The sequence below is a fragment of the Aedes albopictus genome, chromosome 2 (assembly GCF_035046485.1).
Source record: "Aedes albopictus strain Foshan chromosome 2, AalbF5, whole genome shotgun sequence".
Classification (NCBI taxonomy): Eukaryota; Metazoa; Arthropoda; class Insecta; order Diptera; family Culicidae; genus Aedes; species Aedes albopictus.
The window spans coordinates 42,441,653-42,469,329 of record NC_085137.1 but is presented as its reverse complement, the minus strand read 5'-3'; the positions used below and the strand labels follow the sequence as shown (position 1 = coordinate 42,469,329).

The 27,677-nt window shown below is 41.4% G+C and overlaps 8 protein-coding genes across 8 annotated transcripts; 4 read left to right on the top strand and 4 right to left on the bottom strand.

The window, feature by feature from the left end:
• Positions 1 to 556: 556 nt before the first annotated feature.
• On the bottom strand, positions 557 to 1,796 carry LOC115265526 (adult cuticle protein 1-like). The gene is made up of 2 exons (XM_029871068.2): positions 1,380 to 1,796; positions 557 to 1,310 (listed from the first exon to the last, which is right to left on the bottom strand). Exons 1-2 carry the CDS (start codon positions 1,383 to 1,385, stop codon positions 795 to 797), a joined length of 522 nt encoding a protein of 173 aa, XP_029726928.1. The 5' UTR covers positions 1,386 to 1,796; the 3' UTR covers positions 557 to 794.
• A 141-nt stretch (positions 1,797 to 1,937) lies between these two features.
• LOC115265528 (adult cuticle protein 1-like) lies at positions 1,938 to 2,756 on the top strand. Its single transcript, XM_029871071.2, has 2 exons — positions 1,938 to 2,095; positions 2,164 to 2,756. The coding sequence occupies exons 1-2, from the start codon at positions 2,090 to 2,092 to the stop codon at positions 2,656 to 2,658; spliced, it is 501 nt and encodes a 166-aa protein (XP_029726931.1). The 5' UTR covers positions 1,938 to 2,089; the 3' UTR covers positions 2,659 to 2,756.
• Positions 2,757 to 8,422: 5,666 nt separating this feature from the next.
• Positions 8,423 to 10,916, bottom strand: LOC115253746 (adult cuticle protein 1-like). The gene is made up of 2 exons (XM_029871070.2): positions 10,762 to 10,916; positions 8,423 to 9,031 (listed from the first exon to the last, which is right to left on the bottom strand). Exons 1-2 carry the CDS (start codon positions 10,765 to 10,767, stop codon positions 8,537 to 8,539), a joined length of 501 nt encoding a protein of 166 aa, XP_029726930.1. The 5' UTR covers positions 10,768 to 10,916; the 3' UTR covers positions 8,423 to 8,536.
• Positions 10,917 to 11,316: 400 nt separating this feature from the next.
• LOC115253427 (adult cuticle protein 1-like) lies at positions 11,317 to 12,140 on the top strand. Its single transcript, XM_019708804.3, has 2 exons — positions 11,317 to 11,453; positions 11,522 to 12,140. Exons 1-2 carry the CDS (start codon positions 11,448 to 11,450, stop codon positions 12,014 to 12,016), a joined length of 501 nt encoding a protein of 166 aa, XP_019564349.2. The 5' UTR covers positions 11,317 to 11,447; the 3' UTR covers positions 12,017 to 12,140.
• A 509-nt stretch (positions 12,141 to 12,649) lies between these two features.
• Positions 12,650 to 13,614, top strand: LOC109432480 (adult cuticle protein 1-like). Its single transcript, XM_019708812.3, has 2 exons — positions 12,650 to 12,796; positions 13,115 to 13,614. The coding sequence occupies exons 1-2, from the start codon at positions 12,704 to 12,706 to the stop codon at positions 13,541 to 13,543; spliced, it is 522 nt and encodes a 173-aa protein (XP_019564357.2). The 5' UTR covers positions 12,650 to 12,703; the 3' UTR covers positions 13,544 to 13,614.
• Positions 13,615 to 16,591: 2,977 nt separating this feature from the next.
• Positions 16,592 to 17,365, bottom strand: LOC109432478 (adult cuticle protein 1-like). Its single transcript, XM_029871067.2, has 2 exons — positions 17,250 to 17,365; positions 16,592 to 17,181 (listed from the first exon to the last, which is right to left on the bottom strand). The coding sequence occupies exons 1-2, from the start codon at positions 17,253 to 17,255 to the stop codon at positions 16,666 to 16,668; spliced, it is 522 nt and encodes a 173-aa protein (XP_029726927.1). The 5' UTR covers positions 17,256 to 17,365; the 3' UTR covers positions 16,592 to 16,665.
• Positions 17,366 to 17,849: 484 nt separating this feature from the next.
• LOC115265527 (adult cuticle protein 1-like) lies at positions 17,850 to 18,674 on the top strand. Its single transcript, XM_029871069.2, has 2 exons — positions 17,850 to 17,996; positions 18,065 to 18,674. The coding sequence occupies exons 1-2, from the start codon at positions 17,991 to 17,993 to the stop codon at positions 18,557 to 18,559; spliced, it is 501 nt and encodes a 166-aa protein (XP_029726929.1). The 5' UTR covers positions 17,850 to 17,990; the 3' UTR covers positions 18,560 to 18,674.
• Positions 18,675 to 24,424: 5,750 nt separating this feature from the next.
• LOC109432445 (adult cuticle protein 1-like) lies at positions 24,425 to 25,283 on the bottom strand. Its single transcript, XM_019708778.3, has 2 exons — positions 25,139 to 25,283; positions 24,425 to 25,078 (listed from the first exon to the last, which is right to left on the bottom strand). Exons 1-2 carry the CDS (start codon positions 25,142 to 25,144, stop codon positions 24,767 to 24,769), a joined length of 318 nt encoding a protein of 105 aa, XP_019564323.2. The 5' UTR covers positions 25,145 to 25,283; the 3' UTR covers positions 24,425 to 24,766.
• Between the last annotated feature and the right edge of the window lie 2,394 nt (positions 25,284 to 27,677).

Sequence of the window (27,677 nt, the reverse complement as noted above, 5' to 3'; positions counted from 1 at the left end):
ATGATGATGATGAATCTCGTAACTTTACATCGTGTACCATACGTTACCTAAGTTTATTTGGCCGAGCTCCTCTCTTTAGATTAGAAACTCTTCTAATACTTCAAAACCACCTGTTCCCCCTGTTTTCTGACATTACCTTGAAGGTGCAATTTGAATACCAAAACGAACTGCTTATAGCAGCTTGATTGGTATGATCCATCCCAAAAGCGCATTCGATGCGTATTGAAAGTGGGTGGAACGACTGTGATCTTCAAAATGAAGATCATTTCAATTCCATTCAATTGTGGTTGCTACAACATCACTCCGTCAAAAGTCGGATCCCCTCCGGGTGCAACGATGATTGCTCGAAACTAGAAGATGCGCTCGATTCATTGTCCAGATGAACGTGTTATCTGATGAAGATTCCACTCGGTGTGGCACCGATGATTAAGACATTTTATTTGATTTATTGGGTAGGCAAGTTGTGGCATTTCGATGGGAGATAATGTCTGATTTACTTTGATGGGGAATTGATGAAAATGAGTACCTTCATTGAATAATTTGACAATTGGAGGCGTTGATTTTGCAAGCTTGAAATAGCAGTTTAGTTCTTGTTGGTACTTTTACAATCGGATTGAATTTCGACCTGTTCCTTCATGTTGAAACCATTCACTGAGTGTTCTAACTCAATAATCTACAAACATCCTTTGGAACAAGATAGCACAATTTATTCACAAGTATTTCACCACGTTTACACTCAATTTGTACAAGACTAGGATACGAAGCAAGTTACTCAAAGCCAAGATTTAATCACTTCAAACGGTTCCCGCAGCTGGTTCCAGATTGAGGGATTGCTGCGAAACGGTGTGTCCAGCGAGGGGGGCATCATGCACAGCTCCACGGTTGGCAGCGACATACCGGGCTTCCTTCTGGGCAACGACGGCGACGGCTGGCTGGGCCACAACGGTGGCTACTGGAGCGGCCACATGGGTGGCTTCAACGACTTCCGAATCGACAGAGTTGTAGGCCACAACCGAGGGAGCAGCGTAGGCCACTGGGGCTACATAACGTGGGACAACGTTCGACTGGACGACAGTGGTGTGAGGAGCGGTGTAGGTCACAGGGGCGGCCGCATAGGTGACTGGAGCAGCAGCGTAGGTGACTGGAGCAGCGGCATAGGAAGTCACTGGAACCGTGGAAATGTATCGAGGGGCCACGTTCTGCTGGACAACCGTGGTGTGGGCAGCGGAGTAAGCCAATGGGACCGAGTAGGGCACGAGATTTCCTTCAGCAACAACGGCCAGGGCCATCATGACTACAGCTGCGATGCACTATTTGGAAGATGCAATGAGATTTATGTTAGGTTATACACGACTTAGCAAGCCTTTGAAAGACGTTACCTTCATGATTGTTGATTTCCTTTGGAAATTGTTGAACGGCGAGAAGGTTGTTACAGTTTGAAGAACTGATGTGTTTTGATCCTTTTTCAATTCCTGCCTTGTTTTTATATAAATTGGTTTGTTCTGATTACTACCATGCAATCAAAAGGTGAAGAATTGCCGAAAAGGTTCAAAGAACTGGTTCCCGAAATAAAATTCGGGTTTATGATTGATCGCATGATGGGGTTGAAGGAAGGAAAAAATCGAATAAGAGTGCGTCGGGTGGGCAGGGAGTAGTTATCACTTGCTCTATTTTGTGCTCCCGCAAGTCTGTGTTGCGAGTTGGTGGTATTCGATCTCTTTTTGCCACAACATCATAAGGTGATTGATATTGTATGACAGAGCTGCAATAAATGCGAACAGATCAAGTTTGGTAAGATGAAACCTTTTAAAGCTATTCCTGAATTTGGGTATTGTTATATGGTTACCATGCATCTATACATAAACGATGAAATCCATGTCCATCCATGTTAAATAAATAAGTCAACTGTTGATTGTACTCAATAGATGCAACTTGTTTAGTCTTCCTGGTTCTGAAAAAGGTCTAGACCATTGTCTCATTGTTTGATATTTTTCAATATAAAAGGGGTAAATTAACTTTCAGCCAGCAGAACTCATCAGTGCTTCAAACTGTAACAATCAGCGACTAATCTCCTCAGAAATCAACAATCATGAAGGTAACATTTTTCAAAACTGTTTTTAGTCAAATAAATTCTTAACTCAATTCTTTTTATTTCCCAAACAGTGCATCGCAGCTGTAGTCATGATGGCCCTGGCCGTTGTTGCTGAAGGAAATCTGCTGTCCTACTCTGTTCCATTGGCCTACTCCGCACCCCACACCACTGTTGTCCAGCAGAACGTGGCCCCTCGATACATCTCCACGGTTCCAGTGACCTCCTATGCCGCTGCTCCAGTCACCTACGCTGCCGCCCCTGTGACCTACACCGCTCCTCACACCACCGTCGTCCAGCAGAACGTTGTCCCACGTTACGTCGCTCCAGTGGCCTATGCTGCTCCCTCGGTCGTGGCCTACAACTCTGTTGATTCGGAAGTCGTTGAAGCAACCCATGTGGCCGCCCCAGTTGCCACCGTCGTTGCTCAACCAGCCGTGGCCGTCGTTGCCCAGAAGGAAGCTCGGTATGTTGCTGCCAACCGTGGAGCCGTGCATGATGCTCCTCTTGCTGGACACACCGTTTCTCAGCAATCGCTCAATCTGGAACCTGCTGCGGGAACTGTTTAAAGCGATTGAGGTACCTGACTTGATATACTATTTTGATGATTGAATTCCAATTGATGAGTGGATCTGATGAAGATGAATAACAATTTCTTAAAAAATGACACCTTGTTTTTCTGTTGCATACTGAAAGGTATGATCAAATAGGTCAATCAATACATTACTGAGCTTTAATGAATTCTGAAGCTCTTCTTCGTCAGTCTTAGCCTGGGCTCCCCCAGGTTTTCAGAATTTCTTCTCTCGACAGTATGCTACGCACGGTTTAATTAAAACTATCTACCAGTTTCACATCATACTAACCGACTATTTGACTTAATAGGTGAGGGTTGGGGGAACCAATGCTGCCTTCCGGGGTTTTTCTTACTCAGAGTGAAACAATATATGATCCATATTAATCTTTTTGGCCAGGCTGTGCATGTATTTTTTATCAAATTTTGATGAAAAATTCTCAAAAATAGTCCTTTTATCAGCACAAAAACGGTCTTGCCGTCAATATGAATACAATATTTCAAAAACTGATTCCCCCTAAGAATGCCTAGAGGTTTGGAGAAAAATATTGAAAAAAAATCAGAAGTTGAAAAGTAATTTTTTTTTTTAATATTTTCATGAAAAGATGCATTTTTTAAATGTCGGCCTGGAGGAATCTCTAAATGATTTTTTAGAAAACTGAAACTGTCAATAAAAATGCTTTATATATGCATATCTTTTATTCAAGGGTTGAGCACCGAACATTGATTTTTTTTTTTGGGACAGCCTATTCCACATATTCCGCTAGGGATTCCTTCAGAAATTTCCCAAAGAATTTTCTTTGGGATTTCCCCAAGAGACTGTTCTAGGAATACTTCGAGGAGTTTTACCAAGTATTCTTTCAGCGATTTACGCAGACATTGTTTCAGGGACTCCTTTCCAAAATCTTCCGGAGAATCTTTTAAGAAATGTTTTTTCAGAGATTTATTTCAGAAATTATTGTGCGTTTCAAGAAAAACACAATTATGGCGATTACTTTCCAAGGCCTTCAATGATGGACAAAATTTAATCGCAGTTCAAATTCCACGTGCAGTCGCAGCAATCATATCACCCGGCCATGTGGCAACCTTTTTTCAAGAATTATCAAAGAGCGCTATGATGGAAAATTTGAAAACAGGTCTGTTTTCTTAGGCGACTATCTCGCGCGTATCTCTGACTGCGGGTAAAAGTAGTCGCGAAAGTAGATTTTATTTTGATTCGTATAATATCTATATTATCAGGTATATCATGGAATTCTTCAACGGATTCTTATTTATTATTATTCCTTGTTGGGTATATAAGTCACTGCGACCTGTTTCTAGATCTATTGCGGATTCTTACAGAAATTTCTCAAGGAGCTCATTTTAATTTTTTTACGGGAATCCCCCAATGGTTTTTTTTTTTAAGAACTCCTTCGTATATCTTCTAGGCATACCTTCAGAAATCCCCGTTATCCGTTTAGAAATTACTCAAGGATATAATACTTGAAATATCTTCAGAAATACCTTTAGAATATTATGTAGAGACACTCCTAAAAGTTCTTCAAGGTGTATCTCAAGACCAGACGTTCCTTTAGATATTCTGCCAGGGATAGCTCTATAAACTCTTTTTGGTTTTGTACGGAATTTTCAAAACGGATTCTTTTGGAAATTTGTCTGGGTGTTTATTTGAGATTTCTCCAAAAAATCCTTTCGGGGATTTTCGAAGGGTCTCAGTTGCGTTACATTGGGTTTCGATAGGGTTTTAAGGAAGTTTCGAGAGCATTTCAGAAAACTTCAGAGCATTTTTGGCGAGTTTCAGAGGCGTTACTCGGGCGTTACTAATGCGTTTTCGGAGATTTCTAAGGGTCTCAGGTGCGTTACATGTGGTCCGAAGAGGTATTAGAGGGATTTCGATGCCATTCCAGACAGCTTCAGATGATTTTTGGTGAGTTTCAGAGGCGTTACGTAGGTGTTTTCGGGGGTTTTTGAGGGTCTCAGGTGCGTTACATGGGGTCCGAGGATTCAGAGGATTTTTAGCGAGTTTTAGAGGCGTTATTCAGGCGTTGCGTGGGCGTTTTGTTTTTTTAGGGTCTCAGGTGCGTTACATTGGGTCCGAGTGGTTTAAGGGGGATTTCGAAGGCATTTTAGAGAGCTTCAGCGGATTTTTGGTGAGTTTCAGAGGCGTTATTCAGGCGTTACAAAAGCGTTTTCGGTGGTTTCTGAGCGTCTCAGGTGCGGTACGTGAGGTTCGAGGGGGTATTAGGGGAATTTCGGAGGAATTTCAGACAGTTTCAGATAATTTTTGGCGAATTTCAGAGGCGTTACTCAGGCGTTACGTAGGCGTTTTGAAGGGGGGGGGGAGTTCAAAGGGTATGAGGTGCTATCAGGCTATCAGTATCTTAGAGATTCTTAAACAAACATTTAAAGCCTGCGCACTTTAGAACCGGTACACTTTCAACCGGCTGCAGATCAAAAACGGTTTCACTTGGAAAAAAGTCTTGTTGTAGTTTGTAGTCTTGTAAACATTCGACACTTTTCACTACCTTCATTTCGTTGCCGCAGTCGGGTGTCAGCTTGCTTTGTTGCATTCGTGCGCTACCGTTATCTCTTACACACAACACGAGCGGTGGAACGAAGTTCAATAAACATAAAAAAGCGTCAAATCATTATCGATGACATTTGTCTAATTCAAGCTTTTCGCATAGATTTGCAGCCAATTCCGATTATGAATGTTAGTATTAGTTTATTCTTGCATGTTGCATTGAATACGACACACATTTGTCCAACACAGCTCTCATTATGGAAGAAGACAGGAATAACAAAAGCCGAACCGTCTCTCGAAGACGCTATCGTGGTGAAGTGCATTCGTTTGACATTTTTGTGTCGTACAGTAGTTTGATTGCTTGTGTGGCGAATGTCCGAGTCAAAGGAGGCCGAATATCGACGAAAAGGTTCAAATGAATGTGATCTCTAACAAGACTGTTTGTAGTAAAAATATAAAATTTGCTATTTTTATATTTTTTAGATGGAATATTGATCTGAATTTGGGAATGCGTTGATAATATCATAAAAGCAGAAATACTGATCTGAATTTGTGAATAGTGTGAGTTTTTTCTGCACAAATTGAACAAAAACGAATCATTGGCAGATTCAAGATTTATGTAGGAATATAAAATTGTCAAACCTATCAATTACGCAGTATAGAATCGTTTAAGGTATTATGATTGTTGGTTAAGGGAGGTCAAATATTCCATGGGTGTTTCAAAATTGCCAATATAGCTATGGTAAGCTTTTGAAGAGTTTTATGGAAAATCGAAGGCTTTCATAGATATTTAAGGTAAAAAAGTTACTTTCTCATAAACTTTAGTTCGGCAAATACGCATACGGGAAGGATACTATACGAATAGAATTGGTATACAAGAATGTGGTATACCAATGTTTTGACACAGAACAATATGAATAATCGTGGCTCGAAAGCCGTAAGGACGATTGCTGACGAAATTCGTTGGATGTGTTTTAATGGTGTGAAATATCTAACGAACTTTTTAAATAAATCTGAATCTACCCAAAAGTTTTTTATTTGTGATCATAGAATTACATCTATAGTTCCATAATCTATATGGTTTTCAGTGTTTCATCCATGAAAACTATCTAATTTTAGGTTTATAAGGAGGCGTTTGCCTTATGACTGTTATTTTCCAAATACTGTGCGAGAAACCTGTTAATAATTCAAAAAATAATCAGACAGATGACAGAAAGTATTTTTGCATAAAAAATACTTTTGGTAAAATTATGCTTTGAATATAGCGGGAATGGACAATAAGGCTATAAGTTTATTATGGTCTTGTGAATCATATTTGTTAAGAGTTTAATGTTGTTACATGTTCTGAGCATATATTTGATGAATATAGTTGAATTTCATGTGGGAATACCAGCCCGTAAACTGTGAAATTTACAAGTGTCAACGATCATTGGTTTGTGCAGAAAAAAATGGCACGGATTTCACAATGAGATCAAAATTTCATCTTAAAGAAACGAAAACTGCATTTTTCATATTTTTCCTAAAAATACAATAAATAAGCTTCATTTGCTTCTCACAACATTTTTTTCTAGGTCAAATCGTTTTTGATCTGAAGCCGGTTGAAAGTGTACCGATTCTAAAGTGCGCAGGCTTTACCACTTGTCAGCACAAAGTTGCATGAGGCTGTGTTAGCATGGCTTTTATTCAATCATTTCGGCACACAAGTTGTGCATGTAAATTCGATGACTTTATGCTCCAGGAAGTTCTTACGAAACCGTCCCAAACTAACCCCATCCCCCCTCATTGTTCTCCTTGAGCACGCCCCGAACTTCCCTTAATTTTACTTGCAACTTAATTCTCTTAACCTTCATGTACCCGACACCCGACAACTAATTTTCAAAATGCTGGCATTTCGTCAATTTTCATCCGATTTTTTGAAGTCACCCTCAATCGATCATAAATTAGTGCTAGTATATTATACTCAAGTGGCCATGCAATATCTGGAACCATTCCGGGGATATTCCAGATTTTGCTGGGGTCAGGGGGTTGCCAAAATGGCTGAAAGTGATTATTTTTCGTATGTTATTGTGTTTAAATCATCGGTTTTCAGCGAAATTTTTGTTGCAAACAGTGAAACACAACTGCGATAACCAGATTTGAATTAGTTGGCCCAGCCGGATCCCCGTGACAGGTTCCGCGGGGCCTCATTGGGGACACTTCTGATTTTCAACCTAAACATGCCGTGCAACATATTAATCTTCATGATCTCGAATGACTGAGTCAGAAACGATAGACTGAAGTCTGTATCAACTAATATGGCCACCCCGGAACATCTAGCACAGGTTCCACGCGTGTGCCCTCGGGGACATTTCTGGTTTGCAACCAAAACATGCCGTGCGACGTATCAATCTTTATGGTGTCGAGAGAATGGGGCAGAAAAAATGACTGTAATATGTATCAACTGTTGTGGCCGCTCCGGAACACCTGGAACAGGTTCCGCGGGGCCCTCTCACGCACAATAACACATGAAATAACCACTTTAAGCCATTTGGCAAATCAGAACCCCTCTCCCACCCCCTGACCACAATACAATTCGGAATATCTCCGGAATGGTTCCGGATATTACATGGCCACTTAAATATAATAAGGAAGCCCGGCATATTGGACGCAGTGGCTTAATTTCCCCATCAGGGGAGGAAAAAAAAGTATAATAAACTTGCACCAATTTATGATCGATTGAGGGCGACTTCAAAAAAATCGGATGAAAATTGACGAAATGTCAGCATTTTGAAAATGAGTTGTCGGGGCTCGGGTACGTGAAGGTTAAACCAGCCTTATCGCTAATCTTAAACACTCCAACTGCTCTGAACACAATCAGATTTCATTTAGGTAACGTTACCTAAATGGAGGGACCTAAGGGGTTGTCCATAAACCACGTGGTCATTTTTTTGGGACTTCTCAACCCCCCCCCCCCCCCCCCCGCGTGGTCATCAGTCCATACAAATTTTTTTTTCGTCCATACTTAATGCTCATTGGTCGACCCCCCCCCCCCCCGCCCCCTCATGACCACGTGGTTTATGGACAGCCCCTAAATAGATTTTACCAAAATGGATTCGACCTAAATGGAGGTTTGAGTGTAGTACAGCCTTATCAAATATTCGCGCATTTCAGTTGCGTAAGCTGTATCAAGGTGATGTGCAACAGTATTTAGTGGTATTTAGTTGAAACATTGAAACAATGTAAGGTCAAAAATCAAGTAATATCCGTTTGAACAAGATAGCACATTTTATTCACAGTTTTTCGTTATTTCCATATTATTCAATTTGTACAAGACTAGGATACGAAGCAGGTTATTCAAAGCCAAAATTCAAACACTTCAAACGGTTCCCGCAGCTGGTTCCAGATTGAGTGATTGCTGCGAAACGGTGTGTCCAGCAAGAGGGGCATCATGCACAGCTCCACGGTTGGCAGCGACATACCGGGCTTCCTTCTGGGTAACGACGGCGACGGCTGGCTGAGCTACAACGGTGGCAACTGGGGCGGCCACATGGGTTGCTTCAACGACTTCCGAATCGACAGAGTTGTAAGCCACCACTGAGGGAGCAGCGTAGGCCACTGGAGCAACGTATCGTGGGACAACGTTCTGCTGGACGAACGTGGTGTGAGGAGCGGTGTAGGTCACGGGGGCGGCAGCGTAGGTGACTGGAGCAGCGGCATAGGAAGTCACTGGAACCGTGGAGATGTATCGAGGGGCCACGTTCTGCTGGACAACGGTGGTGTGAGGTGCGGAATAGGCCAATGGAACCGAGTAGGAAACGACACCTCCTTCAGCAACAACGGCCAGGGCCATCATGACTACAGCTGCGATGCACTGTTTGGAAGATGAGAATCAGAAGTTAGAATAAACATTACTGCAAAGCAGTGCCGGATTTACAAATGTGGGGGCCCGGGGCCACAGTGTTGTGGGGGCCCCCAACATATTTTTTTTTCATTGTAGAAAATTCCAGAAAATTGGAAAAATTCTTCGTTATCGGAGAAAATTATCTAGCTTAATTAGAGTAACTAGAAAAAAGGCAATCTAAGCATAACAGAGATCCAGATATGAAAATTTAGTCTGAAGACGTTAGTAAAACAAATTTTATCAAGTAAATATCGCTTTATCCGAGAGTGTTCATAGCATTAGATTCCATTGATCAAGTCGATTCATGAGAAAGTCCTTTAAGAAATTTATAAATAGATTTTATAGGAGACATTTTCGATAAATTTCAAAAAAAAATTATAGCACTATCTTTAGGGCCGTAATTGCATAAGCTCTAAATAGAATTTCTTGCGGAATCATTGATGAAATCTATAGAGTTGCTAATCAATTACCAGGTTTCTTTTTTTGTGGAACTTAAGCATAAGCAATTCTAACGCGACTTCGAGATGAGTTTTTGGGGAACGCGCAAAATAATTGTTAAGAACTCTTTGTGAAACTTCAAGAGGCAAAAAATCCATAGTGGTATTTTAAGCGGAAATTCTACTAAAAGCTGCTGAAGAAATTTCACCCGAAATCCAAAATGAGTTCCTGGTGGAATTTCTGTTTTATTTTGAATAAAATTATAAGTAAAATTTCGTAATAATCTTTGGCGGACGAAAACTTTAATTTTTTCAGGATCTTTCAAGAATTTCTCCCCAAATATCTACTGCAATTTTCATAAGGAACCTATGGACTTGTTAAGAGTTCGCCTTAAATTACACATTCAAGCCAAGAAGAAAAATTCGTCATGAATTTAATCATATTAAAGAAAATCGGACCAGATCTTTGCAAAAAAAAAAATCCGCCAAAAATTCTTGCTAGTACTAATTCTAGGAATCGATTTGAATAATTTATAAGTTTGGTAAGCGGAATCAAACTCTAAAACTCTGAAAATGTGTCTTTATTCTGATAGAAATACTTGTAAATATTCAAAGAACTATGTAGGAAATGTTTAAAAGCAATATTGCAGACTACATCCCAAATTGGACTATCACACTTTTTTTTGGTACGCCTGAAAAGTGTGACAGAAGTGCACATTTGGCTCGGATCGTCTCGACGTCTTCGGTGCACTTATTCCTCCATTTACAAGGAATAAGTGCACCGAAGTCCTCAATCCGACGTGGCCCTGCGCTGCAATCACACTTTGAAGATGTGTGCACACTATTGTGTCAGTCCAATTTGGGGTGCAGCCAGCAATACCAATAATTTTCGACAGAAAATTACACGAATTTTCAGCAGAAACTTTTCGACTGTCTATTCCATAGAGCTCAAGATTTCATCTAGAATTCAGATGATCATTCCGAACCATAAACATCTTAAAAACTTTCAGAAGAAGTTTGAAATTTTATAAGAAGGCAGATATCTGCTTCTTTCTTATTTGAAGCACAATATTTCATACACATATCTTGAGAGTAGAAGTGCTTGTGATAAAAATAAAATCATGATGTTTCTAGCACTTTTTTTTCGCTTCCCATTTGAAGTTAGATTTTGTGGGGGCCCTTAAAATGTGGGGGCCCGGGGCCATGGCCCCCCTGGCCCCCCCTTAAATCCGGCCCTGCTGCAAAGCCATCGGAAAATGTTACCTTCATGATTGTTGATTTCCTTATGGAGTCGCTGAGAGGCGAAAAGATAGCTTCAGTTTGAAGTACTGATGTGTTTTGATGTCTTCTTAGATCTGGCCACCTTTTTATAGAAATCAATTTTCTGTTTGCCAACAATCAGTCAAAGCAAAACATAATGCCCATACGATGCAAAGAACTAGTTCTCGAAAAAGAATTCGGTGTTATAATTGATTACAAATCCATTGACGTGATGGGATAGGAGCAAAAAAAAAGTGATTGAGTATAGCGTGTCGGGTGGATACGAGTAGTTATCGCCTGTTCTACTTTGTGCTTTCGTATCACGTATAGACGCCGAGTGGAAGTTGTTGATATTTGGCATTTTTTTTTCTCATGGGCTTACGAACGACAGAGTTGCATTAACTTGCCAAAACGAGTTTAGCCAGTTACAACAGATTCCTCAAATTTATCAATTTTATTTTTTGAGGATTATACGATAATAGAATAACTATGTTTCTTTACGACGACAACTATGCTCGAAATCTAAAAATGTCCGATCAAAATATAGTTCCCGGCTTGATGCATTGCCGTTCAAGCTCCTTAATATAAAAGACGAGTCTGGATGATCAGTCATCAGAACACATCAGTGCTCCGAATTGTAACCATTTTACTCGTCCTTCAGCGACTTAAACCCTCAGAAATCAACAATCATGAAGGTAATACTTCCCAAAACCGTTTTTAGTAAAATAGGTTCCTAACTCAATTCTTTTTATTTTCCAAACAGTGCATCGCAGCTGTAGTCATGATGGCCCTGGCCGTTGTTGCTGAAGGAAATCTCGTGCCCTACTCTGGCCCATTGGCTTACTCTGCAGCCCACACCACGGTTGTCCAGCAGAACGTGGCCCCTCGGTATATCTCCACGGTTCCAGTGACCTCCTATGCCGCTGCTCCAGTCGCTTACGCTGGCGCCCCTGTTACCTACACCGCACCTCACACCACCGTCGTCCAGTCGAGCGTTGTCCCACGTTACGTTGCTCCAGTGGCCTATGCTGCTCCCTCGGTTGTGGCCTACAACTCTGTCGATTCGGAAGTCGTTGAAGCCACCCATGTGGCCGCCCCAGTTGCCACCGTCGTTGCTCAGCCAGCCGTGGCCGTCGTTGCCCAGAAGGAAGCCCGGTATGTCGCCGCCAACCGTGGAGCCGTGCATGATGCTCCTCTCGCTGGACATACCGTTTCGCAGCAATCGCTTAATCTGGAACCAGCTGCGGGAACCGTTTGAAGCGATTGAGGTACCTGACCACATAAACGACATTGACGTTTGTAAGCCAGACATTGCAAAACTGTGTAGATCCAAGAGAGTTGATAAATTTATTATTAAATGAAACAATAATTCCAAAAGTTCATTTTACTGCTTTTACTGCAATCCTCTAACTCTCCAGAAATTACTGGTTAATATCCTTTCTTCGGTATTTGTTGCTAAAATTAGTCCCCGTTATTGTACCAGAAATGTCTTCACAGTATTTTCTTGAAATGTTTTGAAACGTTTCACTGGAAACTACTTTTTGTTTAAGAGGATTTGAGTGGCTAATAGGCAACATACGGGAGAAGTGATAGTACTTTCACATCCAATTTTTGACTCTATCATGCACATGAGTTTTCATGTTTCATAATTTGTGTACATATTGTTGTGGAAATAAAAAATAATGAAATTAACATTGGTACGAGCTATTCTCAAATAATAAAACGCCGCATGAGAGAATCAAACACTGTATGGCCTATAACCCACCACTGATAATCTCGTAAGCTGCCATAGGCAGTACAAGTTACGAACGATGCCCGCAGAGAGCTGACCATTACTCCCTTTATGTGAAGCTCACACACAAGATAGTGTGCTAGGGCGGCAATACTAGTTCCAAATTGGAGTTCATCGCTCTAAGTTCGAATATTTTGGTTGGGATTTGTATAAATGCTGAATGACAATAGTAATAACGATCACATTTTGTTGTCATCCCAAGCAGCAACAAGCACATCGGCAAAAAAAAACTCAACAGTCATGAAGGTATGCTGATTGATTAAATCAAGATTTATTACTCTCGAAAGTGTTCTGCTCAGTCATTGAGTTGATCTTACTCAGAAATCGAAATGAAAGTCTTTTGCTTTCTTAGTCAATTTCCCGTTAAAAGTGGGACTACTCATTGGCTTTGGATTGTCTCACCTTTAGCCGAAACTCAGTAAAAGAACAATTGAGTCATCGATTTAAGATGTAAGATCAACACAGTTACTTAGTAGTACAAGTACTGCATCGATGGGAGAACAATATATCAAAGCTTCGCTATTTTGATTCATTGTAATATCAAACAATTCGCAAAACTTTCAGAGTATCATTGCATCCCTCCTGATGGCCGTAGTGATCGTTACTGCAGAAGACGGGGACTCCCCTGTACCCGTTGCTGCAGCTGTTCCTGTTGTGGCATCCGTAGTTCCGACCGTTCAAACCATTCTTCCGCAGACGGTTTACGTTCCTCCTCCCCCAATCTTTGCCGTTCCACCAACAGTTGTGGCCGCTCCTGCAGCCGTAGTTGCAGCTCCAACGACAGTCTTTGGTGCTCCAGTCGTCTCCGCTGCCACCGTGGTTGCTGCTCCCGCAGCAGCTGTGGTCGCTAGCGTTCCTGCGGTGCTAGTTGATGGACAGCCAGAAGTGCGATTTAGGTCCGCTAACCGGGGCGCCGTTCATGAGGGCCCACTTCCAGGGCACACCGTTTCGCAGCAGTCGTTGAATTTGATTCCGGCTCCGGGAACATTATAGGATTGATTGCTTAGAGTTCCACTCAAGAATGGTAATATTTATAATAAAGAATAATTTATGATTGATCATAACATGAACTAATTTTCTTTAATCATTTGGGATCACATTAAGCCATACTTACTTACTTTACTTTCAGCCCTGAGCACCAATGGTGGTGAAGAGGGCCAAATTGAAAGATCTCCATCCTGGACGATTGCCAGCCATCGCCTTGACCTGTGGCCAGGTCAAATTTCAGTCAACTTGTTTGATTTCATAGTTGAGTCTACGCCACCATGGCCCTCTGAGTCTGCCTCTGCTGCGATGTCCTGTCGGGCTCCAATCTAATGCTTGTTTGCAGATTTCGTTTCCGCCCCTGCGTAGAGTAGGGCCGACCCACCTCCACTTTTGCTCCCGAATTGCTATCGCTTTTGACTTTTGATGACATCGACGATGGAGCTCCACGTTGGAAATCCAATTCTGAGGCCACCATGCATGAATTATATACCGCAGCCATCTATTGATGAAGATCTGCAGTCGTTGAGAGTTCTCCGCTGATACACACCAGGTTTCACTGGCGTACAGCATCACAGATTCCACGTTCGAGTTGAAAATTCGGATTTTCGTACGTCACCTAATCTGATTATTTTCCATACATCTCTCAAACCCACAAAGCCTGCCTTCACCTTCTTGATCCGTGCACCTATGTCGATTGCAACCAGGGTTCCTGATTTCTGCTTTTCATCTTCTTCCACATTCGAATACAGTCAGCAGCGAACGGTTGTCGCTTTAGTTTGTGTGTTTGCTTGTCAGCGACGACAGCAAACTCCGACGAACGGTGGGGAGCTACACTTGGAATTTAAACATTTGTCCACATTCGCATCGCAAGCGATCGAGCGGTGATGCGATTCGTGAGTGATATGCGCATACGAATTTTTGAAATTTTCAAAAAAAAATATTATTTTCTTTGCTAATCTAGCATTTCAACAACAATAAACTAAAAATGTATGTATGACATGCAGAACTTCTCTTCTAGTTATGATTATAGCCGCTTCGATCGCTCACCAGCATTCGTCACCATTCGCCATTCATTCATTCGCTTGCGATCCAAACTGCGACGATCGGCAATGAATATCCATGTCAAGCAGCTTGCGCTTCGCTTCCCACTGATGATGGGGTTGCGTGTTTGATCACGACAATCCGTTTGCTGCATCTTTCTCGATTCGCTTCAGCAAAGAGGAGTGAATATGAATGGAGTGAGACGAATATACCGATCCTTGAGTGCAACCATCGGCCGCCGTTTTGCACATTGGAAGCTTTCAACATTCTGCACTGCTTGCCCAGCTACCGTGAAGCTGAAAGGGTTGACCGTGTTTGCATCCAACGATTTGGTCTTGTTGACGTTGATGGTGAGACCTGCCGTTGAGGAGCGAACGGCATGATCATCGAGTTTACTCTGCATATCAGAGCGCTCCGTTGAGCTAGGAGAGCAACGTCATCAGACAGTTCGAAGCCAATTCGGTGTTCCATGCTAATGGGCTGCATAACAACCTACGATTTGATTCATGATCATTGGCACCTACCAGGATCTCGTCGATTACGATGAGGAACAGTAGTGGAGATAGAATAGATACTTGCCTCACTCCAGCAACGACCCGGATGGGATCGGACAAGACACCGTTGTGCAGTACTCTGCACGAAAACGCCCTGTACTGTGCTTCAATAAGGCCAATGATTTTCTCAGGGAGACCCTTGCGCCTGAGGGCTTCCCACATGTTTTCGTGATCGAGACGGTCGAAAGCTTTTTCATAATCAATGAACAACAGGTAGAAAGACTCTTGGGATTCATTGATTTGCTCCAGGATGATACGGGGCATGACAATATGGTTCACACATGATCGTCCGGCATGGAATCCTGCTTGTTGCCGTCGGAGAGTTGCATCAATCTTCTCCTGTATACGGTTAAGAATCACTTTGCAGAGGACTTTGAGAACGATACACAGTAACATGATGCCCCGCCAATTATGCATACATTCAGGTCAGCCTTTTTGGGTACCTTTACGCAGACGCCTTGCATCCAGTCGGCCGGAAATGTCGCGGTTTTCCATATGTTACAGAATAATTGATGCAGTAGTTGTGCGGATACTACGGCGTCAGCTTTGAGCATCTCAGCTGATATGCGAACGACCCCTGGGGCCCTGTTCGATTTCATGCTACGGATGGCTGGTTCTATCTCCTGCATTGATGGAGCTTCGGTGTTGATACGGGAAACGCGTCGAACTCTTGGCGGATCATGCTGAGGTGTTGGTGGCGTGGCCGTCACTTGAAAATGGTTTTCAAAGCGTTCGAACAAGCGTTTCAACTGGTCAGCCGCCCATGAGGATCTTGATATTACCTTTTGAAATCTTGTACACGATAGCATTCAGTTGACTGTAGAAGTTCTCTTTGTCTTGCAAATTGGCAGCATCAGTTGGCGCGTAACATTGGATCATGGTAAGCTTTCGAACCCGTGTTCTGAATCTGGCTACAATTATCCTCTCATTAATAGGTTTCCACTTTATGATCGCAGCGTGGGCGTGAGCGCTGAGCAGGAAACCAACTCCACGGTGGCGAGGAGCGTGTTCACCTCGTACCCAGCCAACACGAAATCGTGCATGATGTAGAATAGGATCTATCCACCGTGGTGGGGCTGCACCTTGTATATATCTTCCGGTGGAGCAGCATTTCATACTCAGCCGCTGGATGCCAGTTGAGCCGCACCTCCTTGGTAAACAGAAGCTCAGGACGTACCTCCTCAATCTAGCTCAAAAGTGGCCTGCTGGAATTTCAATGGATACCTGGTATCAGAACGCCAGCTCCTGAGGCTCTTCCATACCATTTGCAACCGTTAGACATTCAGTTAGTATATATCGTTATTTGACACAAGGTCAACGAAACCGTATAATTCTATCACTGTTACACTAGTTGTCTTTGAACTTTTTAGTGCACTTTGGATCTTTTATCAAAATACCTACACGTTATAGCAACACAACATAAAGTAAACGATAATTAAAAAATCATGATGAGATTGAGTGATATAAAATTTATTGGACAAATTCAGCTTAAAAAAATCAAACATTTATCGAGGATCAGGTACTTCAATCACTTCAAACGGTTCCCGCAGCTGGTTCCAGATTGAGGGATTGCTGAGAAACGGTATGTCCAGCGAGAGGGGCATCATGCACAGCTCCACGGTTGGCAGCGACATACCGAGCTTCCTTCTGGGCAATGACGGCCACGGCTGGCTGGGCAACTACGGTGGCTACTGGAGCGGCCACATGGGTGGCTTCAACGACTTCCGAGTCGACAGAGTTGTATGCCACGACCGAGGGAGCAGCATAGGCTACTGGGGCAACATAACGTGGGACAACGTTCTGCTGGACAACGGTGGTGTGAGGAGCGGTGTAGGCCACGGGGGCGGCAGCATAAGTGACTGGAGCAGCAGCATAGGTAACTGGAGCAGCGGCATAGGAGGTCACTGGAACCGTGGAGATATACCGAGGGGCCAAATTCTGCTGGACAACAGTGGTATGGGGTGCGGAGTAGGCCAATGGAACCGAGTAGGACAGCAGATTTCCTTCAGCAACAACGGCCAGGGCCATCATGACTACAGCTGCGATGCACTGTTTGTGAAATGAAAAGAAATGGGTTAAGCATTTGTTTGACTAAAAATGTCTTTGAAAAATATTACCTTCATGATTGTTGATTTCTGAGGGTATAAGTCGCTGAAGGACGAATTGATTAATATAGTTTGAAGCACTGATGTGTTCTGATGGTTGAAAAATAATTCACCCCTTTTATATTGAAAAATATCTATGAACAAGACCATATCAGCATCAGGAAGACTAAATAAGTTCCATACATTGAGCATCACCATCATTTTACTAATCTTTATTATACATGGAAGAATTCTTTCATCGTTTATGTTTAGATGTAAAGTAACCATATAACGATAATCAAATGAAAAAATAGTGCTAAAAAGTTTCGCTTGCCAAACTTGATCTGTTTGAATTTATTGCCACTCTAACATACAATATCCATCACTTGAACATATGGAAAAAGAGATCGAATGACAACAATTCTCACCCCGCACAATTCATCTTTAAGCGATACGAGCGCACAAAATAGAGCAAGTGATAACTATTGACTACCCAACCCACCCGGTACGCTCTTATTCAATCTTTTTTTGCTTCTTTCAACCGCATCGTAGCAGTGGCTTTGCGATCAATTATAAACCCGAAATTTATTTCGGGAACCAGTTCTTTGCACCTTTTCGGCAATTCTTTACCTTTTGATTGGTTGGTATAGCAATCAGAACCAATTGATTCCTATAAAAACGCAGCAGGAATTGAAAAAGGATCAAAACACATCAGTACTCCAAACTGTAACAATCTTCTCGCCTTTCAGCGATTCCCAGAGGAAATCAACAATCATGAAGGTAAAGTTTTCCAATGGCTTTCTGAAGCATGTTTAATCTAACATAATCTCATTGCATCTTCCAAACAGTGCATCGCAGCTGTAGTCATGATGGCCCTGGCCGTTGTTGCTGAAGGAAATCTCGTGCCCTACTCCGTTCCATTGGCTTACTCCGCAGCCCACACCACCGTTGTCCAGCAGAACGTGGCCCCTCGGTATATCTCCACGGTTCCAGTGACCTCCTACGCCGCTTCTCCAGTTACCTACGCTGCCGCCCCAGTAACCTACACCGCTCCTCACACCACGTTCGTCCAGCAGAACGTTGTCCCACGTTACGTTGCCCCAGTGGCCTATGCTGCTCCTTCGGTCGTGGCCTACAACTCTGTCGATTCGGAAGTCGTCGAAGCCACTCATGTGGCCGCCCCAGTGGCCACCGTCGTTGCCCAGCCAGCCGTAGCCGTTGTTGCCCAGAAGGAAGCCCGGTATGTGGCTGCCAACCGTGGAGCTGTGCATGATGCCCCCCTCGCTGGACACACCGTTTCGCAGCAATCGCTCAATCTGGAACCAGCTGCGGGAACCGTTTGAAGTGATTGATAAATAAATTTGACGATTTGGCCCAGGTATTTTGAAACGTAGTCTTGTACAAATTGAAATTAGCAATGGTGAAAACTTGCAAATAAAATTTACTGTTCTGCTCAAATTGTTGTTATTTTTATTGATCTGCTTTTTCCAAGTCTTGACTAAAGTATCGTACATAACGAAACTTGGTGTAGCATATAATAAACTGGATGAAGTAATTTTCAATGCTTTCGATATGAAAGGTATAGTTCTCCAGTTAGCCTAGTGATAAGGCTTTGGATTGCCAATCCGGAGACGGCGGGTTGGGTTCCCGTTCCGATCGGCAATATTTTCACGACTTTCTGGGCATAGTGATTATTGTGCTTGCATCACTATATACAAATTCATGCAATAATGGTAGGCAAAAAAGCTCTTGAATCAATTAACGTGGAATGTTCTCAAAGAACAGTCGAAGAGAGGCAGGCCACTGGAACTGGAACTGTTGAAACGTTGGGCAGAATTGTTAGCCATGTAAATGTGTTTTTTGCAATTTCTCATCGTAATAGGCTGTTTTACCTCACGCAAATCTGACAGGAAAAGGCCTAATTTCCCACACCAAATAAACAGTACTGTAATGGTTCATTACAGCACTGATTTGCGTTGCGTAATGAACCATTACAGCACTGTTTTCAGTTTCGATCAACTTCTTGATGCTTTCTGGACGCAGTATTGAAAAATTGTGACAACTATACAGTATAATCCGCTATGATCAAATTTTCTCAAACAAGGCTATGAACATCAGTGTGCAGTTTGATGGAAAAGTTTTGTTAAAAACTAGCCTAAAGTGGTAATTTATGAAATTGCAAAAAACGTTGTACGCAACTCGGTGCAGAACTCGATTTTTTCAGCACGAGTCGTACATTTATCCAACGAGGCTTGCCGAGTTGGATAATTACGACGAGTGCTGAAAAAATCGAGTTCTGCACCGAGTTGCGTAAACTACTATTTCATCAAACCTAAAAATGCTCAGAGCGGTTCGCGAATCACAGACGAGTGCGTATCAGTGCGAATATATTCAGGCCTCAGTTGTTCACGAGTAGATTTGCTTTGCGTTTGTGTCTGCTCAGCAACATTCTCACTATTTTAGATCCCTGTTCAAGGGTGTCTCGGAGTCGTCCAGGGGCGATTCAGGTAGTTTCAGTGGGTACCATAAGTTCTCAGGGGTGTTTCAAGGGAGGCAAAGGGGTTTCGGGGGCACGCTAATAGATCTCAGGGATGTTTCAAATGGGATCCAGGAGGTGCATTTGCTCACTCAGATTACTACATCAATTACTACTGGAACATTACTGGAATGCCTCTGAAACCCGTTGAAACACCCCTTAGACCTTTAGGTACCCCTTGAAATCCTCTAGGATCCTCTAGGAACGTGTCAATACGTCCTCAAAAGGCTCCTCAAACGCCCCTGAACCCGAGCAAAGGCGGATAACAAAATGATAACAAGTTTTGTTACCTGGTTATCATTCGTTTGATAATTGAGTTTGTTATCATTTAGGTTGAATTAAGAGCCAACATAACAAAAATGATAACTCATATTTACTTCTCGAATACCAAAATGATAAGAAGTTAAGTTATCATTGAGTTCAAGTTGATAACTAATTGTGTTATACAATATTTTGTTCAACATTAAATTTAGTTACCAACATGAAAAAATACAGCTGGCGGATAACTGGTTTTGTTATCAATTTGTTATCATTCAGAGCTATTTTATCGACCAAAATAGTAAAAATCAACTTTACCGACATCGTCACCTATTGAAAAAAGTTTCTTATAATTTACATCCAATGTTTTCAACTTTTGCTCCCAGGCGGGCCTCGAACCCTGATCGAGTGATTGTCGATCGCAGCCGAAGCCCATATACCAACGGGGCTCATTGAGAGTGAGAGTTATAAAAGGCTACGCTATCGTACTGCAATCGCATTGTAGGTGGAAAGCGGAATCTATTTTTAGATTCGAGTTTCATCAGACTCTCAGTTTTGGGAAAGCTTTGAAATATGCGTTTGGAAACAGATAACATATTTTGTTATTATTTAGTATTTTTATGTTATCGCGATGAACCAAAATTATCGATAAATAAATTTGTTATCATCAATTGAAAAAAGATGATAATAAAAATAACAAAATGGTAACACCGATAACACAGTTTATTATCAAAGTGATATCACTTTGTTATCCGCCTTTTCTCGGGAAGACTCTTGGAATCCCATATTTTGAGCTCTCTGTGAACTTCCTGAAAATGCCCTTGCCCCATCTGAAATGTTTAGGAGCAAGAACTTTTCTCGCAAACTTAAAGCCCTGACTTAGTTTATACACAAAGTTCCTTCTTTTTATGCTTTTTTTTATTAATGCATCTTCAGGCATCTTATTGTTTGAAGACAATTTGTTTCCATGTTGTACTGACGATACAGGATTATATCAACCATTATTGTTACTCAAATCATCGTAACAAAATAACACAACCTGTTATGATTTTGATATTCCGTTCCGTTGTGGGCTTCGTGGCCGTACGGTTAGGGGCGTCATCAGTCGTCTGGCCGTTTCGTAAGCCTCGGAGTGTGGGTTCGATTCCCGCTCCAGTCGGTGAAAACTTTTCGTCAAACGAAAAATTCTCCACTGGACCACTGGGTGTTTCGTGTGTTGTCCGTTGTCTCATCCCAGCCAGCAATTTGGTTGCTATATCCAAATTGCAACTGAAATAGTCACACATATATAGCACCAAAGAAATCGTATTCAATGCACGAAACAGGCATATACATACTAAAGTGGAGGCCATATCGAAACATATATACGATTACTTCGATTCCATCCAACATGATTTACGATTTCTCGAAAAATTTCTACGATTTCGCCGATTCTATCCGTCTAAATATACGATTATGAATGATCTTATTACGATTGAGTGTACCAATATACGACTCAAGATTTTCAAATGAAAAAAAAAACAATTGGTGTTCAGTGGGAATCGAACTTAGGTCCTTTGATTGAGAACTGCGCGTTATCTCTATTGGACATATTGCCAAGTTGGAAATAGAAAGTTCAAAGTGAATGGCATGAAACGAATAAAAATTAGCATGATACGGTGCGACACTTATGGTGGGAGCGGTGTTGTTGTGCATTGAGTGGCACCAAAATTGGTGCTGTGCAAGAGGACCGGAATTGACGTTGTTGTTGGAATCTATGCATCACTTATTGGAAGTCATCTGCTGTATATAAATAGTATGAAAACCTATATATTTGGTTGAATTTATTGCTACCATGGTTGGAATGTGTCAACAACAACAACAAGTATGGATTACTGCACGAATTCATACTGGCCTGCTTACTCTTACACGAAATTTGACGTTTGAGAAGTGTCGGCACCGCTCAAACGTCAAATTTTCTGTGAGAGTAAGCAGGCCAGCATAAATTCGTGCAGTGGACCATACAAATTCCCATGTTTTCTTTTTCTCCATCATACAAATATGTAAACAAAACCATTAACGATTTCCGAGATTAAGATACGACTATTAAAAGTGCAGTAACAATCATATGCGACTGTAAAAATGAATATACGATTTCTACGATTTCGTTCACTTCGTAAACGATGCAAGTATGAGGCAAACGATCAATATACAACATTGTTATAGTTGTATACGATTTCACCGATTTTCATCATACCTTTAGGTAGCAAGCTTGATTTAGCAGATTCATATAGGATGTGAAACGACGATTTCCACGATTCAACGAAATCATATAGCATATAGCGAACATGCAGCTTGACGCTAAGAATGAATTTTTTTTTCACGATTCTATCCGATTCTGTGCGATTCTACCGATAGTATCTCGCACCTTTTATGATCGGAGACGACTATATGAAACAAAATCGCAATTGAAATTTAATTTGGCATGAAATGCGATTTTACGCAATCATCATCAACAAATATGCATGTTATTATACAATTCTGATTCAATATATGAATATATACGATTTTTTCCACACAATGATTTACGACATGTGGTTGGCTGGGATGTTAGTGATCGTTCAGTCTGTGCAACCTCTGGTTGAAGACGGTGTAGCGTCTTTTTTTTTTTAAACCCTAAACAGTTTTGACAGCTAACTGACAAATTTTGCTGGTTTTTGCCATGCTGAATGCATCCAGCAATACAAATTGCTGAATTTGAGTACAATTATCTGAAACATCCAGCACTTTGCGCTGATAGGGCACAAACTTGTGATGAATCACAGTAAAAGAAAATGCTGAAAATTCAGCAAAGCGTTTGGTGTGTGTGATAGTTTTTGGTCAATATATGAAACATAATGCATTCGAGAATTTGGTGAACCAATGAAATCCCAGTGGTTTCGAAAACTGCAACGGTCATGCGGATTACCCAAATATTGAAAGTGTGAGGAAGTGGAGACATTGATTTACAGATTTTGCGTTCTGAGTGGCATTTAGTGGCAGTGAGACAAATTGGGGTAGTCACGGTGCACGTCTGATAAAGCAGCGTTTCTCAAACTATGGGTCGCGACCCACTGGTGGGTCGCGGGTTGATTTTTAGTGGGTCGCGAAGGTTTAGGCGTTATTGTAATAAATATCTTCCGTAATTTCCTTAACTTATGTCAAAGAAATTTATAAAAACTCTATTTAAGAATCGAAAGATAAATTTGTGGAAATGAGGTTTCTCCTTTATTTTTCCTAACTCTTGAAGCTATTCTACATTCTAAAGTCAATTTTGGAACTATTAGGTTTATTATCAGAAGGTTTAGCATTCTGAAAGTTTAAAATTTTCCAAACACTCTGTTCTTGAACGATGAGTTCAAAATTGAATGGTGCTTGCAGTTTTAATTTGAAGCTAGTTTTAAAATGCAAAGAAGTTAGAATTTCAAAAACAAATCGGGATATCACAAAACAGGCATAAAATTACTGAAGTTCGATAACAATCCATCGAACTCTTGGTCATTTGAAAAAAAAATCCTAAAATTTTAAGTAAATTTCTAAAGTTATGCAGAGGCATACAATTGTCATCATGTCTTCGAAGGCTTCGTGGTAATTTTATGTTTTCATTATTCCTGAAATGTGTGGCATAATTCCTAAAAATCTGTGGAGTTCTGCAGTATTACATAGCGTCAGAATGGTTCAATTTTTATCAGAAGCGTACCAACGCATCCCAATTTCCTAAGAAACAAGGTTTACAGAAGCATTTGGACATTTTAACCTTATTTTGACTGTTTTCGAAAAACGAAAAGAACGCTGAAATTTAAGAAGTTTAAAATATTTAAAAGTAAATGTTACGTGAAGCAAGCTTATCGGAATAGTTGACTTTTTTGTGAGGATATTGGTGGGTTGCCCAATTCTATTACAATCCAAAGTGGGTCGCAAGCCAGAAAAGTTTGAGAACGCCTGTGATAAAGGATAAGATTTTGGTTGCACATCAACATTGGTATATGCACACGTAGGCCATGATTACCAAATTGAGAACCTCTGACAAACAGAAAGTCATCTTCTTGAATATCAAAATGATATCAAGATACCGGGACCGTTCCAAAAACGCATATTGCATAGATATTTTTTTTATGATTTGTAAACCCTTTGGAGCCGAATAGTTTTGTCACTGATGTCGCAACCTAGCTGGCTTCGAACACGTTTGTTATGCTCGGTATCATCGCCAGGGTTAATATTAACCCTCCGGCTCCAAAGGGTTAACGTAGATCTTGACCAGTGCTGGATTTAGTATTCGGGGGCCCGGAGCTTCCCTATAAAGTGGGCCTGTCGTGTCCAGAACCGACCCTTCAGTACACTCCAGCAAACCACTTTACTTGAATCAAAAACATAGACTGTGAACAACAAACTAACCTTTCAATTAACAACAGCACAAATTTCATGGATTTATTGGTTTTCGTAATTTTGTAGCAAAATATAGGTTCGCCAAACGCATCTCGAGCAGTTTCTAAGGTGTGGATTGCAAATTTGCTGTCAATAGTGTCAGCGAAACAGAAACTAATTTTATTAATCAACCAAGTTAACGAACAATCAACTCACGATTAGAAATAAATGTAATGTAAACCCAAGAAGTGAAATAAATGTATCAAACGGAGAACAAATCACAGCAAACAACTACATCCATATCACATTTTGGTGTTTTCCCTGAGCTATTTCACCTGCTCGAGCCATCAGTCACTATCGCCTCGCTGGGATCCTAACCAGTTCCTGGAGCCGGAGCCGTGTTCAGCGATTGTTGGGATACCGTGTGTCCTGGCAGTGGGGCATCGTGGACGGCACCTGGGTTGACGGCTGTGTACCGTGCTCCCCCTGGGGCAACTACGACCGGGGGCGATACGTACACTGCTGGGGCGTAGTAGTTTGGTGGAGCGTAAGCCTGCACTACGGTGGAACCTGGAGGGGCGTAGGCCGTTGCCACGGCAGCCGGAGCATAATACGGATATGGGTAGTAGTACTGCGCTTGGGCGGCGGCCAAGATTACTGCCATCAGGACAGCTGTAGCGATGCACTGCAGGAAGATATCAAACTATCAGTAGGGATCATACCTGTGGGGCTTGGAACTAGTTACCTTCATGGCTGCGGATTAGTTCAGAACACTTTGTTACACACCCTGTTGCAGCGTAAAGTAAAGACGAAATGTGATTGGAATTGTCCTAGTCATCAAACTTTTATAGCAAATCGAATATGGATTTGAGTAAGGCTCATATGAACAGAAAAACCATTCTACTTGAAACGAGTGCAGTGAACTTCTTACTTAGAGAACTTGTACCGAGCCTCTAGCAGGTTATTCGTTCATAGTGATTCACATGAAGAGGAGCACAACAAGCCGATATGGTTTTGGATTGGACGTAACCTGTTTTGCTCGAGGCAGTTTGTGTTATTTGTTGTTTGTAGGCCGCTCGTAGTTCGATTTGTTTCAACGAAGACTTGCACTCAAATGAATCGCTTACTACGGATTGATTATCATTATTAATTTTGTATAATTGCATATCGGTTACTTCAGATGACGGAAAATAGATTTTACACCTACTGACTAAAACATTTTATCAAGCCAATCAACAGGTATTTGCCGTGTATATAAACTATTACATCGAGATAGCCTCACAAATCCTATCGTGTATCCTACAATGTCACGTATAAAGTTCGAGATTTTTTAACTGACTATTTTCGCAAAAAAAAAACATAAATGTGTACCTACTTGTATTCTGGGGTTGTTTCTCTACAGAAGTTGTGACGCACGGCATATTCAAGAGCCTGACTGGAAATGAATAATCTGGATGACAAATACGACATAAATCTTACCCAAATACAACAAAATAAGCACCCGCATATGTAGGGGCATTCATGTAAATCATGTATCGATGCCTTTCTGCACTGGTGTAGCCACGGGGGGGTGGTAGGGTTAAGGCTGCGCCGATAATTTCAAACTACGAATACAATTACTCCTTACTGTTTACAAAATGTAAGTGTCAAATCAACAAAAGGTATCATTGACCGTTGAAAACCCCTCCCAGAGACAATTTCTGGCTACGCCACTGCCTTTCTGCATTATGGGATTGAAACAATAATTTAACATGAGCTGTAGTGGTTGCTAGTATAGCAGCAACTGATATTTCGTCCAGGGAGCTCGATTCACTAGAGTTAAACAACCTTCTGCTTAAAAAAAAAACAACCAAACTAAGCAACTTCACTTGTTTATAACATTTTAATCAAAACTAGGGTATTAGTGTCTTTATTAAGCATGTGGTTCCCATGTTCATCCTACTAAAAACAAGGGATTGAAGGGCTGTTTGCTTTATTTCTTATTTTTTGTATTTTTTTGGAAGTCAGGACGCATGATGTCAAAAATAATCGCTTGTTTTCGAATAGGATGGCTTTGGGAGCGTGATATTACTGATTCCACTATTACCCTATTTTGAATTCACAAATTCAGCTATGATGATACAAATCTCAATGTACTACTAAAATTCATATTCGACAACATGATTTAAGTTCCTGTATTGATTTATGATAAAAAGAACAGATTTTCTTTTCACTTAAAATTGAGAATATATCACACGAAAATGTTTCAAACGAAGACAAAATAATTTTGAAGACACTTCGAGGTCCCCTCGTAGCAGTGAAAGCAGGTCTGTAGCGGGTTTGTATAGAACTGACAACGCTGACCGAATAAAATCAGTCGTGAAGAGTAATAAATTCTAGGAGGAGGTTTCCTGGTTTTCTTCTCTAAACAATGGGAGGATAATCTGCTTAACAGACACCTGGACAGGATGCCCAGGTAGTGTGGGGTTGAGAATCACCTCCTACAGGCAAAGGAAAGAAGCTTGCGATAGCATACACCTTAGAGATATTGAAATCTATCCGCAATAGTGCCACTATAGATGTTGAGGCCAAGGTTGAGGCTTCCTTGTAGGCATAATCAAGTTGGCTACCGTGTAAGCTCATCCACTCCTCCACAACTGCAGACAAGTGGACTTCAGTCAATTCCACTTCTTTGATCGATTCAGCATAGATCTCCGGCGTAATATCGTCAGCAAAGCCGGCGATGGCCACGTCCACCGGGAACTTTAACCTCAACACCTCGTCAAATATGACATTCCAAAACACCAGACCCAGGATGGAGCCTTGTGGGAGTCTTGAGGTTATGTGAAAGCCCTTCTGACCCACCTCTGTGCCGTAAACTAGTACTCGATTCTGGAAGTAACTTCCAAGAATCTTGTTCAAGTACCCGGGTATTCCCACCAGTGTCTTAATTTGTCAAATTACAGTCATCCCAACCGACGCCCAGAGGCTCTTGCGTCGTAGATTTGTTTTTGTTTTGATTATCGCCTCGACAACCGATGAAAAATTCATTACCTCGCTGTCTGCTGAATTTTTACCACGGACTGATATTCAAAGTCAGAATATTCATCTTCAATTGATATTTTTGGTTTAAGCACGATTTAAAAGCAAAAAGTGCTGCTGGTGCATACCATTCACTTAAAGCAAGCATAATTACTAAAATTAGGGCAACATATCGACATTTGCGTGCTCTAAATAGTCCAAAATCACAAAAAGTCATTTCCAAATTAAAAAAATCATATTCATATTCACCGAGCTCGGACTGA